The sequence below is a fragment of the Dipodomys merriami genome, unplaced genomic scaffold (assembly GCF_024711535.1).
Source record: "Dipodomys merriami isolate MVZ:Mamm:240054 unplaced genomic scaffold, mDipMer1.0.p SCAF_26, whole genome shotgun sequence".
NCBI classification, from domain to species: Eukaryota; Metazoa; Chordata; class Mammalia; order Rodentia; family Heteromyidae; genus Dipodomys; species Dipodomys merriami.
This window is the reverse complement of record NW_027204048.1, coordinates 17,850,856-17,871,329: the sequence shown is the minus strand read 5'-3', so window position 1 is coordinate 17,871,329 and position 20,474 is coordinate 17,850,856. Positions and strand designations below refer to the sequence as shown.

The following is a 20,474-nucleotide window of genomic DNA, read 5'->3' as shown; positions in this document are numbered from 1 at the left end:
CTATTTATTTTGGAAATTTGCACAACATTATTCTAACAAGTGAAATTTTGGTATCATCTGATAATAAAATTTGCAGAGAGGCCAGTTACAAGAGAAAAGCAATGTGGGGTAAAAGCCCACTTTCCATTTCTAAACATGAGGTACAAGGTACTCTTTATGTTAAATACATTGGTTTATATTAAATACATAACATCGGCTGGGAAGGTGGCTCAGTGGTAGAGCGCTTGCCTTGCATGCATGAGGCGCTAGGTTTGATTCCTCAGCACCACATAAGCAGAAAAAAAAAAAAAGCCAGAAGTGGCGCTGTGGTTCAAGTGGTAGCATGCTAGCCTTGAGCTGAAGAGCTGAGGGACAGAGCCCAGGCCCAGAGTTCAGGCCCCACAACCGGACCCTGCCCCCCCCAAAAAAAACATAATATATATTGTTTACACTGAACAATATAAATCATAATGTGCATATTACATGATGTCTTTTATCTGCTTTGACTGTACAATTGATGTTAGCTGGCTGCTCTAATAATAGAATAAGCATGCATGTACGCACACACAACTATGCCAATAAACTGTAAATCTCACTCAAGAAAATAAACTCAGCAGACATAACAAAAGCTCAAACAGTAGCATATTAAAGAACTAAATTTAGTTAACCAATATAGACAGAGAATAATAAAGCTTTCACTCTAACAGTCATATTAACAAATCTAGTATGAGGAACTTTATCTTAATTTCAACAGATACTAAGAAACACTCAAATTTCATCTATAAAGAAAACTTCATAATGCCTCAAATGTTACATATGAGGGAACAATCAAGAACATTTAAAGGGAAAGCAACTATAAACTGAAAGAGATTATAAATAATCTTGAGAAAAGCTTCACTTAAGACATGAAAGTGTATTATTTATGATATTTCACATTGATTGAGATTAGCTAATGTAATAATACTGTGATGGTATAGGCTTCCATCTTTTTCATATTTTCTACATATCTAACAATTTTCTATATGTCTAATAACTTCCTACATATCCTAACAACATTCTGCGGAGTCTAAAATTATTGACTTAAATTTCAGATAAAGAGACTGAAACTCAGCAAAGTAGGAGTCCTTACTTTCTCAGTGCTATCCAAGTCATAATGATAGAACAGGCTGGGAAGAGAGATTATCTTGACTCCTAAACCTTAACTTTAGTTTTTAGTTAATTTCAACTTTCAATAAGAACCAATCAATATGAAGAGGGTAATAATGCTCGATAGGAAATGGACTCATTATCTTGCTCATGTAACTGTAACCCCTCTGTACAATATCTTTACAATAAAAAATATATATTAAGAACAAAAAAAGAACCAATATGAAAAATACATGTTACAAATGAAAGGAAAATTAACATTACAGATGCCATAGGTATTCTGAGAAACAAAGCAAACCTAACTGGTTGAAAGAAAGGGGCTAGGGATTAAAAAATATACAAAAACAATAGTACTGTTACAGATAAATCAGTCCAGATAAGACATTACAGCAATAGCAAAGTAAGCAAACTTTTCTATGGCAATAACTAAGTCTAAACCCCTAAATGAAAAGAACTGTTGTCATATCCCAACCGTTATTATGTTAATAAAACTAAGTCATAGATGAATGTGAATAGATGGATTTTGTTGACCAGTAAGAGCAATTATTGTAAAGAAGACAAGGTTTACACATGGTTACAGGTTTTTAATGAAATTGGTTTTGGACCAGAATAGAGTGGTTCTGAATTTTAGTTAAAAAATTGAATGGGAAAAAAATGTTGGCAAAACACCTAAAACATGAAGTGATTACATAATGTTAAAAAATACAGAAAGTTCAGAAAATCCCATAGAGGATTTTCATGAATAAAGCAGGTAAAGAAATGAAAAAAAAAAAAAACAACAAAAACCCAACTAAGTACATCAGGATAACGTTGCAAATGACACGGGTAAATAGGATCCCTATAAAATTCAATTTAGAACCTTACACCAAAATAAATTAAATTTGATGAAACATTAAGTGAAAATGAAGTGAGGAAACACTTGCTAAAAAATAAGTTTCAAACGGGCTTTGAGATAGGAATGTACTTCCCAAACTACGCCCTCTTCACCTGACCCTCTGTTACACTATAGACAGCAAATAATCCTAGACTTTCATTGGCCTACTTAAAATTTTCCAGAATATACCAATGGATCAAGTGTGGATTTTAAAGAATTCATAAAAGATACATAAATTTGACAAAATAATATGTAGAGTATAATATATACTGTGTCAAAACAGTAGGAAGAAAACTTGAAAGGAAATGACAAATTGGAAGCACATTTGCAATAAAAATGGAAGAATAATATATTGAGTATTTAAATGAAGGAAACAACAGAAATGATTAAGTGACTTGTAGGGATTCATAACATTCTTACATTTTTTTTGAGATACTCTGAAATAGTCTTGTGAAATTCAATTTGAATATTAATTCTCTAATTCAAGAGTTTCTCAATAATCTCTAACAACTGAACAGGATATACAAAGACATGAAAATTTCTTTAATATAAGTCTTTTTAAGTCTAGGTTGGTTAAAGCATTATTTGATTTACAAGGTTAGGTTTATCCCTAGCAATACCCCATCTCCCCCCACATACATGCTAGTTTACCTGAAGAAAACAGTAAGATAAATACTATGTGAAGGGAAAGAAATATATAGACTACATATAATGAACTATGAAAATATTTTCATAACAAATGACAAGTTGATGTTGGTGGCTGATGCCTGTAGTCCTAGCTACTTAGGAGGCTGAGATCTGAGGACTGTGGTTTAACGCAAAGCCAGGTAGAAAAGTGTGAAACTCTTATGTCTAATTAACACCAAGAAGCTGGAAGTGGAGCTGTGGATCAAGCAATAGAGAGCTAACCTTGTGCAAAAGAGTACAGGGACAGCACCCAACCCCAGAGTTCAAGGCTGAGGACTGACATGAAAAGAAAGGAAAAATAAAACAACAAAGATTATTTGAAAATAGTATTAGGACATCAAGAGTTGTTACATTATTCAAGCATGGCACACTGCTGAGATTTGAGTCAGGAGGGAAATTTTCATTATATGTGTATGTGTGCATGATTTATATTCCTTTTTTTTTCAAAACAAAGTATTTGTATGATTAAATGGTTCTATTGTTACTGGTGGCCAAGAGATGACCATTCCAGGTATCCATCAATCGAAAGTAAATGTGAATTTCCCCTTGAAGACCATTAAGGTACAGAGAGTGAACTGGATGTTTGCTATTACAAGAACAAAACAGACTCAGCCCTTTCAACTCCAAAGAGGAGCCTTTACAGGTTATGAACCTTCCTTTAATTTTGCCAAGGATAGTCATACAAGAAGAAAAAGGAAGAGTAGGGGCAGATGTGACTGAAGTACATTACATTGGAGAAGATTGTAATGAAACTTGTACAAGACACTGGAGGAGAGAATGAAAAGTGTTTGGGGGAGAAGTGGGAAGAAGGGAATGGGGGCAGTAGGAGGAGTTAATATGATCCAAATATATTATATACCTGTAAGGAAATTTGTAAGTTAATGCACATTAATTTTTTAAAGGTAGAAAAAGAAAGTTTATCAGTAAAACAGCTTGTCATCACGAAATAAGTTTCTTTAATTTTTAAAAAATAAGCTAAACATTATACCTTAAATACAATCTTTTATTCCTCTTCTATTCCACATCTCCTCTGCCAAACTTCTGCACAAACCAGATGGTCTCTTGGCAGCTTTCCAACGTTATGATTCACAGACACACTGATAACAATCATTTTATATTCCAGGTATGGGATCCCATGTAACTGAGGGTCTTAGTACAGTGAAGTTTATACAATTGACCACATCTGCTTTAGAAGAGGAGGCCATTACGTGTCAACTCCAATGGCACCTAAACTCAGGGCAGTACGTAAGAATTCAACATGACTAATATGATCACCTACACATCAGACTTTCTCTGGGTAGCTCTTGACAACGCTCACAAGTCATTTGTAAAGGTTTCCCCTTCTTAAATAACTAGCAGAATAGTCTCAGAGCCATTTCCCTACCTTGAATTTCACGTCAAGTCCCTTCTGTCAACCCAACACTTCTTGATGGTGTACTCAATATTTGAGATAAACTCCAGCGCTCACCAATGGTTTAAAATAATAAGTTTTACTATTATTTTAGTGCAGTCATGCTTAGTGCACAATGTTAGTCTTTAGTCTTTGAAGTAAATGTCAGCACTCAACTTGCTTTCAATCTTATACAGGCATGTTTCAAAGTTGTAGGAAGATAAGAATTAACAGATAATTCAGCCTTTCTTCTTTATCATTTGGCTTTCTATTCTACATCTTAGTCACAGTTGCAATCACTCACAGTTGAGACAGTTGAATTGTGGTTAATGTCATTAAATAATAACTCAATAGCAACAAATAGAGTAACAGATGGTATTACCAATATAACCATGCTTTATTTTATTTATTGTTTTCTCCACATTAGAATAAGTATCTTTAATATGAGTCTGTTAATTGAAAAGAAGGCTGTCTTAAAGGGAGATATAAGGTCAAGTGTGTATACAACCTGATTGCCTAACCCCTGGTTGCTGTGGTATGAACTATGAAATTTTTGTCCAATTCTTAGCACAATGCTTGTTTAAGCATAAGATTAAAATAACTCTGCTTGAGCCAGGCACTGGTGGCTCATGCATGTAATCCTAGCTACTCTGAAGACTGAGATTTGAGGACTGTGGTTCAAAGCCAGCCTAGGCAAGAAGGTCTGTAAGACTGTTATTTCCTATTAACCACCAGAAAACCAGAAGAGGCACTGTGGCTCAAAGTGGTAGAATGCTAGCCTTAAGCAAAGGAGCTCATAGAAAGTGCTCAGGCACTCAGTTCAAGCTCCATGACTGAAAACAACAACAACAACAACAACAACAACAAAAACAACAACTTGTTGGCACTATACCCCTTACTCTACAGATACCTAGATAGCTACGTATATTTCAGAATAACTGTAGAGAGAGGTCTTTTACTCCATCATTCTCTCAATCATTGCACGCATGTGTGACTGATTGCCTGCTATTTGCCACACACTGTTCTTTGGGTTGCAGCTAGTGTAACACACTTCCACTCCACATCAGCTTACAGTCAGGAGATTCATGATTTATGAATGATTTGAAATTAAATTACTTGATGTAGAGGGCTTTGAACTACACATTTTAAAATAAGATCCCATAATGAGACACATGCACACTACAGTTAAGAAAAAAAAAATAGAGTAAAGCCAGCTCCACTCTCCTGAGTTGTGGGAGACTTAGGACCCGTTGCAACAATGAGAAGTACAAGTTGTCATGTCGGAAACGAACTTTACAATTTTGGTGCGGGGAGGGGGGAGTGGGGGGGAGGAGGATTGGGTGGGGGGGCAGGGGGAGGCTGGGAAGGGATGTGAAAGGTAAACAAAGGAGGAGGCTGCAATGCTTGGTAAGAAATGTACTCATTATCTTGCCCATGTAATTGTAACCCCTCTGTACAGTATGTTCACAAAAAATAAAATGAAAAAAAATAAAATAATAAAAAAATAAAAAAGTAAAAAAAAAGAAATGTACTCATATGTAATTGTAACCCCTCTGTACAATATTTTCACAATAAAAAAAAAGAAAAAAAAAGAACTTATATACCTCAAATCCCTCCAACTCTGCAAGTCTTCCTAATTCATGCCTGCTCAGAAGTCCTATCTTCCTTTCCAAATGTATGCCCCTTGTAGTGGCCATTTGTATTGAGTGTGAGAGGAACAATAATTGCTCTAAACCAGAAGGGCACACCCTAGTGGCACCTTGCATTCAGTTCAACTTCCAGATCTATCATGTACTGCTTGTGTGAGTTCCCAGGCTTCATTTGCTATATCGGACACATGGAGATAATGCCTACTTTGAAGTTCTACTGTAAGGATTCAATACAACTCTGGATACAACCAAGTAGTTCAATATTTGGTTGTGATCCAACATGGAGTGAATGCTGACTAATTTTTCTTTTGTCACTACTTATATATTTAATCACTTAGTAATGTCTATACACTGAGGGAAGGAAAAAAGCAAGAAGATACTTTTTTGCCTTGGGGTGTCCCTATCTTTATTTTATTGGTCAAGAATGACACCTCCATCCCTCCCAGATGTCTCTACATTTTTTTGGGAATATTCTAAAATAAGTTAATACTTTTTCTTAGTGGATATTCAGTTTCATGATCAACAAAAGACATGTAATGAAAATTGGCCTCAAGAAGGATATATATCATATATATATATATATATATTTAAATTTTAGATTTTAGAGTCATTGAAACAATATGTCATTGAAGCAAAGAAACACAAAAAAGTTTAGTTTTTTTTTTTTTAAGTCCTATCACTTAAAAAAAAAACTTTATTTCAGATCAATGTAAGTAGAGAACAAACTGATTAAAAACTCAGTCCAGGAACACTGGCAGTATAAACAGACTTGAACTTTACTTGGATTTCAATGTAGAGCTTAGGGATATATTTAAGAGTCTACAAATACAAAGATGTGGTATTTGAAGAAGCTATCGAATGAGCCGTTACGGAGAATGTCTTTTAATAATGCTTTGACTGAAGTGATTAACTAGGAAACTATGATGTGAAAGTAATGAGCCCTGAACAAAAAAAAATCATCTTTCCTTTAGCAAGAAAAATGATATTTGAAGGTACTTGGGGTATAACCAGAGGTACTATTAAGAGCAAAAATTTTCCTGGCAATGAGTAACATCTACAAATTGGAAACACTAGATTTTCTATATTTCTTTTAAACTCACAAATGCATCAATAGATTTTTTTTCCTAAGCAATCTTACTGGGTCACTGTGTAAAGGTTAGGGATTTGCTGTTCCTACGCTGATACTGTGTATTCAAGGACACAGAAGCTCATAGACAAGTTATAATTCAAATAAACCCACGTTCTTTATTTTCCTTCACTTTTCAAAAATATGAACTGTCTCAGTCATATACAGAATTCATGATCTACGTGACAGGCAGTGAAGACTTACCACGACGCTGGGAGACATCCTCAGTAAGTGATGAGGTATTTGCTGCAGGTCTCATTTTCTTTTTTCTTTTTTTAAATATTTTTTATTATCTTTAAGTAGTTGCCCAAAGAAAGGAGTTTTAAATAAACAAGTCAGTGGACAAGTACAATGCGTGTTGGCCAGTGTCACCCCTGCTATCATTTTCCTTATTTTTCCCAATCTCAGTCACACAGTTCTCATTTTAAGGATCTGCAGGACCCATCAGCTTTCTATGTTTCTTCTAATTCCCAGAATACCATGGGCACAAACAAGAGCTATCTATTGCTATAAGTGGCACAAAAAATCCATTCAGATTCAGCAAAGGAACTAGGCTTAGCTTGCTTTTCCCCGATGCCTTTCCTTCTAGGTACACTTTCAACTTATTCCCTTGCAGCTATACCTGCCCAGTTGCCATCAAGTACCCACATGTCTCTATCCCAATTGCTATCACCTTGTCCACATGCCCTCAATCTCTTCTGAACCCCTAAAACTAGTTTTCCACGTATTTTGTCTGCCTCCCCAGCTCAAATTAGATATTTACAATAACCTAAGACATGTCTGCAATTTGACACAGAAAACGTGAACAGCTACACAACAAAAGACTCTGGTGATTGCAATAGAACTAAGAATCCAGCCATGACAGACAAACTCCAGAGACTCTTATCTCCAATTAACCAATTAAGCTGGATGTGGAGGCGTGTCTCAGGGGGGACAGGGTCAGCAGAGAGTAAAAAAGCCAAGGAAGATGTCAAAGCCTTGAGTTCAAGCCTTAGCATTGGTACAAAGGAAACAAATGAGCAACTAAACCCACCGACATAAGAAAAGAACAATATGTTTTCAGTGAATGTGTTTTTTTAAAAATAAGGCCGAGTGAAAAGAGGAAGAGCTACAAACTTAATGAAGTTCAGAGCAGCTGAAACCTCTACAGTCAGGGCTTATCAGTGTCCTCGTCTGGGGAGGGAGACAGAAAAACTAGCTAAATATCAAGGTGAATAAGACTGTTGACCAGAGCTTTTCCAGTCATAATGGATACCTTTGGAATCCATCCTGTTTGAAACCATTACTTAGGTACAAAGTTAAGTCCAGGGAAACTTGGCTTGTACATAATTTGAGCTCGAAAAGTGTTAGAGGACAGCGTGTATTGTCTGTGTGTACGTAGACATAACAAAGTTATTTCCATGCACAGTCCTGGCAGAAGGCCCGTGGTAACTGCTCTCAAGCCTGGTTACAATTATTTCACTATAGGGAGTAATCCAGGACAGTACATGCCTTTTCTACCATGTGGCCTCAACTTGAAAATGCATGCTGCTTTTACCACACAACGTTTCTTTTCAGCTCTCCTGCCTGATTACCTTGTAATTCTTCTCACCCTCCTCCTGCTGTGCGAACCCAGTCTTTCATGCCAGAAATCAGAGCTACATTCAAAGGCCAAACAAACTACATTACAAGACACAAGAAACTGTGCAAACAAGGGTGGGTGTGATCCCTGTTTTGCTTTACCGTGTGATTGCACAGAGTCGGGGTGCACATTTGTATTCGCTGCTGGTGGACAATACTTTTTACATTCTAACTGAAGTAAGTAAAGCTCCCCTCACAGGAAAGGATTTGTTGCAGGCCCTCTGAAATTTGCCCACCATAACCAAACACTTTGTGTTCTGCACCTACTGCAAATTTTGTACAGCTGAATTGTGGCCCTTGGGAAAAATTCTAGACAGAACATGTTATACTGAAGTGTGTTTTTAATGAAAATAGAATCAAGAAAGAAGAAAAGATAGGTTTTACAAGGTGCAGGATTAAGAGGCTGACTCTGGTATTGAGATAAGTTTGTGGCTATGAAGTCTTTTATATGATTTCCCTTGAGTGTGCTCTGATCTACAAGTTTGAAGTCCTCTCCATCCCCATGAGTTACTTAAATTCAGAGCTAGTTTACGGAAATCCCAGATGTTCCCTCCACTCTCCCAGGTTTTGATTTCTTATAATAACTGTATCACAAGTATTTGGGGGGAGGGGAATTTTGCTATAAATCTTTCCTGAACTGGAAGTATATATCAACAACACAGATGATAATGAACAGTGGAGCAAAGTCATGCAGTGGTGATCAGAACTGCAGAAGGCTAATAGAGGTGGCTTTTCAGGCTTACAAGAAATTCAGATAATTCACATCATTAATTTCTACTTATTTATTATTTATTTTGGTTTCAGTACTAGAGCTTGAACTCTGTGCCTTCCACATATACTTGGCTTTTTGGCTCTACTAGTTGAGCCACATCTCTATCTCAAGTTTTTGTTTTTGTTTTTTCCCCTGGTTAATGGGAGTCTCTCAGACTTTTCTGCCTCAGATGGCTATGAACCAGGGTCTTCAGATCTCAGCATCCTAGGTACCCAATATTACAGGTGTGAGCCACTAGCACCAAGTAAGTTTAATTTCTTGAGAAAATAATTTTGAGGACTAAAAACAAAGACAACTCTCCCCCAAAAAACCCCTCAATAGCCTGTGATGTGAATTGTGGTTTGATTCAACACAAATGATTTATGCTTAGACATTTTAATGTCTGCCCTTTTCCATTAGGACAAAGCATAGAGAGACCTCCTTTTGAAGTCCAATGAGAAAATGCCACCAAGTCTTTATTTTAGCTTAGTTAGGCACCAAAAAGAAAAAAATCACTAACAAATAGCAACAAAGGGTCTGAAAAGGAAAAATAATTTATATATACTAAACTGAGAAAGTTTTTTCACATCTCAGTGTTCCTATGGAGAAAGTAAATGTACAGCAGAAAGATTAGTCATGTGTTGGCTGTGAAATGAGTTTGATAAAAATTTTCTACATATAAGAAAGGATTCCAAGGTATGAGAGGAACAGAGTTACCTTTGAATTATCAAAGCTAGCCATTTCTACATTCAATCAAGTCTTGAACCCTCTATAACCGTCCCGCAGATGATTACATTGCCTGTTGTAAATAATTTGTATCTGCTAGTGAGCATTTCTTTGCCTGAGATTACAAAATCCTTTGACACCAAGAGAGTTTTTAAACAAATACTTTAATTATGCTCTACATAATTTATTCTGCCTGAAGTTTTTCTAGTGTTCAACAATGTTTCTTATATATGAGCGTATAAAGATCTTAAGTTACAATCCTTATTCCCTAGAACTTTAGGTCTCATTTGGATGATAAGTATGAAAATACCTATAGTAGCTGGGTGCTGGTGGCTCATGCCTATAATCCCAGCTACTCAGGAGGCTGAGATCTGAGGATCACAATTCAAAGCCAGATCAAGCAGGAGAGTCCATGAGACTCTTATCTCCAATGAACCACCAGAAAAATCAGAAATGGCACTGTGGCGTAAGTGGTAGAGTGCTAGCCTTTAGCTGATGAGCTCAGGGACATCATCCAGGCCCTGAGTTCAAGCCCCAAACTGACAAAAAAGAAAAAGAAATGAAAAAAAGAAAGGGAAAGGAAACGAAAGGAAAGGAAAAGAATTGAAAGGAAAGGAAAAGAAAGGAAAGGGAAGGAAGGAAGGAAGAAAGAAGGAAAGAAAGATAAGAAAAAGAGAAAATACATATAGTACCATAAGATATGTAAATGATGTAGAATTATATTCTACATATTCTACATGTTTTATATGTGTCCATAAAGCATATATAAACCAGTGGTAATAAGACAATCGTACTAAGAGGGAACAGAGAAGGCATAGAGAAAATATAGATGAACTTTGTATGGAAATGTGTTTTGTGGGGTGTATGCGTGTGTGTGGGTGTGCATTTGTGTATAAGATATGAAGGGCAGCTAAAAATTCATATTACCAACCTTATTTTTAGAATATAGCAAGAATAATAGCTGTTGCCTTAGTTCATTTATTTTCTGAATTGTAATCTCGATCTATTTCTGGGTTTTTCCTTGTAAGATGAATTCCTATAGCTGAAATTTGAGGGAAAGACTTTTGAGCTATTTAGTTCCCAAATTTGTGGAATGTTCTTTCTACCTTCGATGTCCTCAATAATTTCAGAAGTGTCTGCCTGACTCAGTCCCTCTGACTTATCATATACTCTATAGAGTACTGTGTTTTAGTTGCTGAACATACACTCTCCAATTGTTCAGAAAGACCCTTTGCAATTCAAGGGGAAAAAAAGCTATCTTTGATGAACTTCAATTTTGAATTTCTTGAGTTAATGCTGATGTTTAAACATTGAAAGTACTCCACAAAAATATGGCTTTTCTAATGAACAGAAGAGAAATAAAAATATATCAAACGAAAGCATATCATCCACTCAATTAAAAAAATAAATGTTTGTATAAAATATCTATGGAAGAACCATGGACTAATAACAACTGAAGTATAACTGTATTTATCTTTCTTTCTTAGACCCATCAAAATATGCTTTAGTTACACTTATCCTCAACTCTCCCTCAAACACATACATTCAAGTTTATAATTTACTATTAAATATTTTGTATATCTGTAAAAAGTATACAAATAACATTACATACTCCGTTATCTGATGCAGCTTGCTTTTTCAAAATTCAACATTCTTTTTTATTTAATACGGTTTTTAAAATTTCTCTTCTGTTCACTTGAAATGCCTTATGAGTACATGAGGGTTTCAGTTGGGTTCAAGAAATTTAAAACAACAAAAGCTTCCCACTTCTATGAAGGACAAAATAGTTCATCACAATCCATGACTTTTATTAAAATCAAACTAAAGGAAATGAATTTTAGAGGATGACCATACCAATATGTATGGTATCTGAACTAAGAAAACAAAATGAAAGTTATTGTAAGCTGTTGTATACTAGCATGGGTGGGGTGGTCTGGACATTTATGGTGAAACTCCTTAGAACATTTCACCTACAGTAAAACAATGGAGGACAGAAATGTAAAAACAGGTTTTGAGCGACGTGTACTAGTGAGAGGTAAGAGAGACGGAAAGTGAAAAGGGTGGAGAAGAGTATGATCAAAAGTCTTTATGAGCCTCTGTAAAATGGAACAATGAAGCTTGTGGAGATGTATTTGTGAAGGTGGAGAGAAAATGAAAGCGAATTACAGACTAGATGAGTTCAATCAAGGGGCGTTGTATACAGTGTATGGACATGTCAAATGAAACCCTCTGTACAACTTGTTGGTGGTAAAAAAAAATATAGGAGAAAAACATTTAGAAGAAAAAAATATGACTTTTCTTTACTAATATGTGCAAATTCAGGTCAGGAAGATTTCCAACGGTGTATTATTTGTAAACCCAAACCCTCTACTTTTACGAATGCCAGCTGCTTCAGCTTTACAAACCATTTTATGTGAAAGCTGATGGGCTATGGAGCTGCTTCTCCCCTCTGCCTTCACCTTCTTTCCTAAAGATCTAGAGAACTATGGGTATAATACTAGGCTGTCAGTACAAACACTGTACCAATGTGACTTTGTATACTCCAGGTCTGTTTACCCCAAATGAGTATAGTTGTCTTTCCTTTCTTATTCCTGTAAGAAACTTGCTTGCTAGTATATTCATTTTATTTGAAGTTGGTGAGTTTCATTATTTAGAGTGACATCATTTGAAGTCACTTATGGCCAACACAGCAATCACGTCCCTTGTAATCATCAGTACATGCTCCTTATTGACTTAATTAAACTACCATGAAGTTATGTAAACCTTAATTTAATTACTTAAAATTAAAATAAAAAAAAACCACTAGAGCAACTAATATATGCTGAGGTTACTCCAATGAAAATGTATTTCATCCCAGCTCTCTTTTAAGATGACAGTTACTTTATTTTGAAACTGTTTATGATTATAAGGGAACAGAGGAAAATGGTGAGCTACAGAACTTAAGTGAGCTACAGAACTTAGTGAGCTACAGAACTTAGTGAGCTACAGAACTTAAGCCCCTCCCCTCCCCCCCCCCCCACCACTGTGTAAAAAGTGGCAGATAAGGGGCTGAATAGTGTAGGAAGGAACTGAGACTCATTTCCATCTTGGGGACAAGGAAAAAAAATAGTCATTCTTTCATATCTATGAAGGAAGGTTCCAAGACCCTGTACAAATGCCAAAGCTCACGGATGCTCAAAACATGCCATGCTGTAAAGAAATACAAAATATTCCACGTAGCCTCGTGTGTTGGGGCTAGTTGCTAGCGGATAAATGAGTTTGGGGCAAGCAATTGTAACCTCATCAATGGCTTAATCCCTTGATGGATTTTCACTATGATCTCATTACTGTGAGAGAGTAGACAACGTAAAGGAAGGGACTAGTTGGAGAAATACAGTCCTGGGGAGGAGGTCTTTTGCATCTGTCTTGCTGTCCTGCTTTCTGTTACCTGTCTGTCATGAGGTGAACAGCTCTCCTTTGCCACAATATCCTGACCTAGTGATTTGTCGCTCAAGCAACACACCCTGAGTGGCCATGGACTAAACTTTCTAAAACTATGGGCCCAAAGAAATATTTTCTCCCTTCAGTTGTATCTCTCAGGTATTTGATCACAGCTATGCAAAAGTAACTAGTTCCAGTTCCTTCTACACACACACACACACACACACACACACACACACACACACACACACACAACACACACACCGCCACCACCACCACCACCACCACCACCACCAAAACCTTATGCATCCTTTAAGCCATCTCTAGATTTATTACAATACTTAATATAAATGGGATGTCTGTCAGTACTGCTATTCTGCATTTTTAGAGAACTACAGAAGAAAGTGTGTATATATTTGGTACACTTGAAATTGCTCTCTCAATATTTTCAACCGTGGCTGGTCAAAGTGAAGACTGTAGGGCCCATGAATACAAAGGCGGACTACACTTTCACTAAAGAATCTGGGGGATTATGACAGCGGCGGTTGCTGCAGTATTGGCTCTTATAGATCCAGCAGGAAAAGGATGTCACAGAAGTTCTGGGAGCTGTCACATGATCAGTTGTTCAGTCTGGTCATTCTGAGCTTATCTGATTCTGTTTTGCATTTGTTTGCTTTGCCCTTCCTGTCCTGAGCAGGATTAGGAACGTCAGACAGAACACTGGTAAAAACAGCATCCATAGTACAACTTTTCCAATTGACGCAGCAAAAGTCTGCTGCAGGCGGGCACTTGGGAGTGTAAGAAAGCAGGCTGAGGTGGGGGAGGGGTTTGGTACGTTTCCCTGATGTCAGCACAACTGAGTTCTACAACCTGGTCCATTCAGAAAAAACACATTTCTCCTCGCAGTGCAGGAAATGCTGGACCATGCAGTTTAATAGGGACTAGCTGGTTCTGCGTGCTGTTTTCTGACCTGAGGCTCAGTCTGTGTAGTTACTCAGTAAACCCTGATGTGGGCAGCCATGCTTGTCCTCAACTCTCATGTTGTCTGCTGAAGCTTTCTCTCCACTCTCTTTCCACAGGAGTACCTTATAGAGCTGAGTGTTCAGCTTCTGGTCCCGTGAAGGCTAAATGTCCAAATATCAAGGTTCAAGTGTTATTGAGAAGAAACAGAAGTGAAGATTGCAAGGCGTGGAATTGGGTAAATAGGCCAGGCTTAGCAAACTGCAACCTTCGTACACTGTGATTTCAGGTCCTCTCTACAATTTCTTAGTTTTAGATAATTTCCCCTCAAGCCACAGCTTATTTGACTGCTGGTTTAATATCAATGCCTGACCGACTTCTTTAATACACAGACCCTTTTCCTGTAATTTTCAGCTTCGCTTGCAGGCAGATTGGCCTGTAGGTCAAACCAGTGGTGTTACAAAGAAAGGAGTATTTGTCGGCATTCTATTAGATTGTTGACTATTTTAGACCCCTGATTAAACTTTATTGCTAAAATGTTGAAAGATAGTAGATTTTCCAGGAATATAACCTGTATTTGGGGAATACAAGTTCACTTCTACCCATCAAAGTTTGAGCTAAGATAAATCTTTTCTTTGAAAATGCTCAACACACAAAAGAAAAGAAAATTGTCACAATCTTTCGATGGGTTACCCAGCTCCACCACTGAATGACTTTCTGGAAGCTTAATGGAAGGATTTTTATTTCAGCATCTAGAGTGTGTAGAAGAACTATTATTGAAAATAGGTGTCAGTTAGGATATAGTGCATGCATGGTCACAGAGAAAACCTTGTGTACACTAATACAGGCTAATAAAAATGGAGGAAATGCTAAATGATCACAGTCTTTATGTTGAAGACAAGGTGGTGGAGGAATTCTTGATTCTTATTTTCCTTTCTTCTTATTTCATGGGAAGGAAAATATTCCAGAACAACCACGTAGAATGTCAGAAAGAAAATAGGCTTTTCCAAAAATTCTATTTAGAGTCCACCAAATTAAAAACACAGACACTTAAACTGAGATTTCAGCTGCCAGAACACTCCAGCGAAAAGTTGTAAAGTGAGAATTTCATAGGGTGCCAGATTCTTGCTAAACCCAAACTTTTAACACCTTAACAGATATAGTATGTTTTAAATGATTGCATATTGAATCTTGTCAAAGAGCAAGAAATCCAAATGTGCATGGGGCCTTGGATCTCTCCCAATGATGAGGCTTAGTCAGAAGGCCACACAAAGATATGATACAACATCTGGAGCCTATGTTCTGTTCCTTGTTCTAGTTCAAACCCTTGGTGACTTAGCAATGTGCTATATCCACATTGTATCAAGGCCTTAACACGGGCTCTTTATCAAGATCTATAGAAGCAACTATACGTGTTGAGAAGCCACTGTATGCTGGGAATGAATACACAAGGTTCTTCCTATAATACCTTAGCTTAATCATTTCCCTATATTCCTTCCTTGTCACCTGCTATTATTGCTCTATTTCATGGTGCAATTAGACAATGAACCTTCCCACACCTTCCTAGTGAGGTCTGTAGGATTTTTTTTTAATGAAAAATGTTAAGGTCATTACTCTAGTCCTTTTTTCCTGCTATGATCTTGCAGAGAGATCCTCAGAGCACAGGCTTTCCAATCGTCTTCTATAAACCATGGGCCAGATGTGTTTGGAACTCAAAATACTTCTCAGAGATGATGTTTATAACATGTATTACACCAGGCCTTCAGTGAGGTCTGAGTCAGCACCTCATAATTATATACATGAGGATTTCTGAAGTGGAAATAGGAATTTTCAGAATAAATTGAGTAAGTAAAGGATGAAAATCGCCTCAAATTAGTGCAAGACAGATTTGCCATCCAATGTTACATTTGAAAAACAGTGTATAATTTTCTGGGTATTTTGAGTTTTGAAATTGAGGAGAAGAGAATTTAGATCTGTATTACATTTTCAAATGGCAATGGCAAATGAGCCCATTTATTTTAGAAAGAGAGAAAATGAAAAAAGCTTTACCATGGTATTATGTGTAAGATCTTCAAAAAGAAAGAAGAGAAAAAACTATTCCCCCCCTGGACAAGAATTTCCCTTGAGCTGGGGCTGATCATGAGTTTCTTGAGAGCACATATGACTTGGGAGGTGAGTTAGTAGACTCCTTGGATTAATGAATGTCATTAGTAAATCTCTTTGGCATTACAACAACTAGATCACCAGACATTATAGAGAGACCTGGAGTGGAAGATGAACAGATCTCTTGGACACAGAAACAGGTTTGGAGAGAAGTGTGTTACCCTTGTTTCTAGACGCCTGCCACATGACCTTGACAATATTTTGTCCTCTAGAGTTGCTTTGTGACAGTGCTGTTGTAATGGAATCTGAGCAGCCTCACAATACTATATAAAAAGTGACCAGAAATGGGCTGACCTAATGTCTTGGAGACTCACAGGAACGTTCCTAGACTAGAATAAAAAAATCTCAAGACATGACTGTTGCAGCCAACTGGCATGTTCACGCTATGACTCCATAATAAGATAATTATACAGCTTGATTTTTTTTAGGTATATAAAAACCAAAGGCTTATCTTTTTAATGTAGAGAATTTATCTGTTAGTGCTTTTGAGACAGAGTCTCATGATGTGTGTGGCTCAAGATGTCCTAGAACTCAAGATACCCTTGTCTTCACATCCCAAGTTCTGATTACAGACATGTACTACCATACTCAGTTTGATGCATTAGAGGTGACATTGGGAAGTCTAGCTTCCGGGGCCTTTATGCTAGGAACTATATACAGGAAAAGGGGCAAGGAGGAGTTCGGGAGTTGTCACCCGTGAAGATATAAAGAAATCAAGGCTTACTTGGCTTCCAAGGCCAGCGCGATGATGCCAGCAGCCATAGGTGCTGAGGCAGATGTCCCAGTGTGGTTGTCTGTGCATCGTTGCCTTAGGTCTGTCGTGATCTACAATACAGAAATGAAAAACTTAGATTGGGGAAGTCAATGCCGAATAAAGGCAAGTAGAAAGAGAATGTATTCCCAAGTGTGAATGCAGAGCTGTTAAAGATTCATGTTAAATTCTACATTCCCATTATTCTGTGATCCTATCACGTTGAGAAAGTCACCTGTGTACATCAACTTCAATAAAGTAAAGCTTAAAAACTGGACTCGACTTATGTTAAAATCAGAAACAAGACTAGAGAGAGCCTACGGAGAGAAACATCAAGGGTAAGAAGTATTTCCTTAAATTATTGTACTCTAGGCTCTGAACTCTAGTACTAGCCCAGATTCAAATGAGACTTAGCCCATTGATCCCACACTTCAAAACAGTAAACATGTCAAACCAGCAGCTAGAATGGAACATTGTCAGCATGAAGGATAAACACTAATCACTACCCTCCCTGAACTGTTACAATGACATTGCAAGTGTAAAAGTCCAAAGGAAGCTCTGTCTCAGTCAGCTGGTTTGGATCTTTCCAGAGTTCAGAGAAATGCAGCATGGATGACACAAGTTTTCTCTAAGCTTTTACACAGATGGGAAAAGCAAAGCAGAATCCGTTTGCATCCATTACATTTCATACACAATCACAGTACAACATGTCTACTGGCACATTACTGTAATCAGATCATTTTCTTGGCTCAAATCCAGTTCACTTTTAGTTATGGCTGAAGAAAACATTACCTTTCAGCAAGGGCAATGACTCTCAATGTTTGTTTCATTATTGTCTCACTAAGAAAGAAGATTAAATTTAAATTTGGTTTCACACAAGAAATCAAATATTACTCAATACAATTTCCAAATCATTGTTGTATCTGTAAAATCTTTAAAAAAAATCTTCCACGCTGGATAAGAATCACCATTTGGCTGGGTGTGATCATGTGTTCTTTGAAAGTGCACTTGATGTGTGAGACGTAAATGGACTCTTTAGAGCTATGAATGGCATTAGAAAATCTCTGGCATTAAGACAGCCATATCACTACACACTGCAGAGAAGAAAGGAGGAGTAAAAGGTCAGCAGAAAAGTAAATGGGATGGAGGCATTGGTAAAGCAAGCCTTGGTGTTTTAAAGTGCTTTCTTCAAAAAGCACAGAAAGATGAGCTGGATTTGGTTTGTGAGAGCTGTTACGTAACTCCCAAGACGTTCCTCTGTGTCACATGAAGATATTTCAGTAGACCCTTGTATAGTCCATTATAGATAGTTCCAACATGTTGGCCTATTTCATTTTACACTGTTTTTGTTGTCTTTTCTCTGTTGTATTTGACACTACCAGACTATCTGTAGTAAGTGGATCTACTTGCTGACAGATAGGAAAACTAAGATTGAACAAAGAGATCTAAATGCCAAGCTGGGTGTTGGTGGCTCATGCCTTTAATCCTAGCTATTCAGCAGGCTGAGATGTGAGGAGTGAGTTTAAAGCCAGCCTGGGCAGGAAACTCCAGGAGACTCATCTCCAAATAGCCACCAGAATACCAGAAATAGAGCTGTGGCTCAAAGTGATAGAGTTCTAGCTTTGTGCAAAAGAGCTCAGGGACAGCGCCCAGGCCTCAAGTTCAAGCTCCATGACCAAAAAATAAGAAGAAAGGAAGAAAGAAAAATGAAAGAAAGAAAGAAAGACAAAAAGAAAGAAAGAAAGAAAGGAGGGAGGAGGGAAGGAGGGAGGGAGGGAAGGAAGGAAGGAAGGAAGGAAGGAAGGAAGGAAGGAAGGAAGGAAGGAAGGAAGGAAGGAAGGAAGGAAGGAAGGAAGGGGTATAGATGTCAGGTGCCAGTAGCTCATGCTTACCTTGAGCAAAAACAAAAGCTCAAGGACAGTGGTACTCAGGCCAAGTTCAAGCCCCAGGACAAGCACAATATAGATAGATGATAGGTAGGTAGGTTGGTAAGTAGACAGGTAGACAGACAGACAGACAGACAGACAGACAGACAGACAGACAGACAGACAGACAGATATTATGGTAGTATGGGGGAATAGAGCCATATCTATTTTTGTTTAGAAACTTTCTGGACTTACCATTGTTGATAATAAAAAAGGAATCTTCTAATGGGCTTAAAAATCATAGAACAAAAATTTACCCTTCTAGCATTTCAGGTATGGAATACAACATTGTTAACTATATGCATTCCACTAGTCCCTTTTCATATTAAACAATGAAAACCAACAATGTCATAACTCTTCATTGTCTCTCCCTGCCTCCTGGGAACCACTGATATCTTTTTTCTATGTATTTGATTCCTCATAAAGTGGAATCATATGGTATTTGTCTTTCACATAGTGTCACGTCTTCAAAGTTAAACCACATTGTAGCCTGTGGAAGGCTTTCCTTTCTTTTCTTCATTTTTTTCTTTTGTGCTGGTTCAAGGCCTAGGCATTATCCCTAGGCATTATCTTTTGTTCAAGGCTAGCACTCTACCACTTGGGCCACAGGGCCACTTCCAGCTTTTTCTGAGTAGTTTATTGGAGAGAAGAGTCTCATGGACATTCCTCCCTAAGCTGGCTTTGAACTTTGCTCCTCATGTCTCAGTCCACTGAGTAGCTAGGATTGCATGTGTGAGCCACCAGCCTGTGTGGCTGATTTCCTTCTTCTTCTTTTTTTTTTTTTAAATCCATTCATCTGTTGATGGACACCTAGGATTATTTCACAACTTATCTGTTGTGAGTAGTACTACTCATGTACAAAAATGCCTCGGAAATTGTAGTTTCAATTCTTTGGAGTCTGTAAATAGAAGTACAATTACTGTGTTTTTCAAAAGGCATTCTACTACATTTGAAATCATGGGTGAATTCTCATCCTTAATTTGAAAGTGCTGATCTCTAAGTTGGTGCTGGAACACCTCAGAAACAGCTTTTTTTCTGGGTTGTTTAAAGATGGCCTTGCCTGCATTCTTCTCATTTTACCTCACCCCGTGGTCACATTCCTTTGTCCAAGTTTTTTATTATAGTATTTTTTTTTCAATGACTTGTGGCTGGCTTCACAATTTTTAACTTGGCTCATATTGCTTATTCTTCAGCTGCACCAGACACAGAAACAGATCCAGAATAAATAGTCCAAGTGTGTGCAGCATTTTTGAGTATCATAAATAACTACCTCCAGCCAAACACAAACAATGAAAATTTTATGATGT

The 20,474-nt window shown here is 37.4% G+C and overlaps 1 protein-coding gene across 5 annotated transcripts in view; it reads right to left on the bottom strand.

Moving 5' to 3' along the window:
• Pcsk5 (proprotein convertase subtilisin/kexin type 5) overlaps positions 1-20,474 on the bottom strand; it is a 394,004-nt gene that overhangs the window by 187,858 nt on the left and 185,672 nt on the right. For all 5 annotated transcript variants that reach the window (XM_070035766.1, XM_070035767.1, XM_070035769.1 and 2 more), the window contains exon 9: positions 17,216-17,316. In XM_070035766.1, the coding sequence (XP_069891867.1) occupies positions 17,216-17,316 (101 nt within the window). The remainder of the gene's footprint in view (positions 1-17,215; positions 17,317-20,474) is intronic.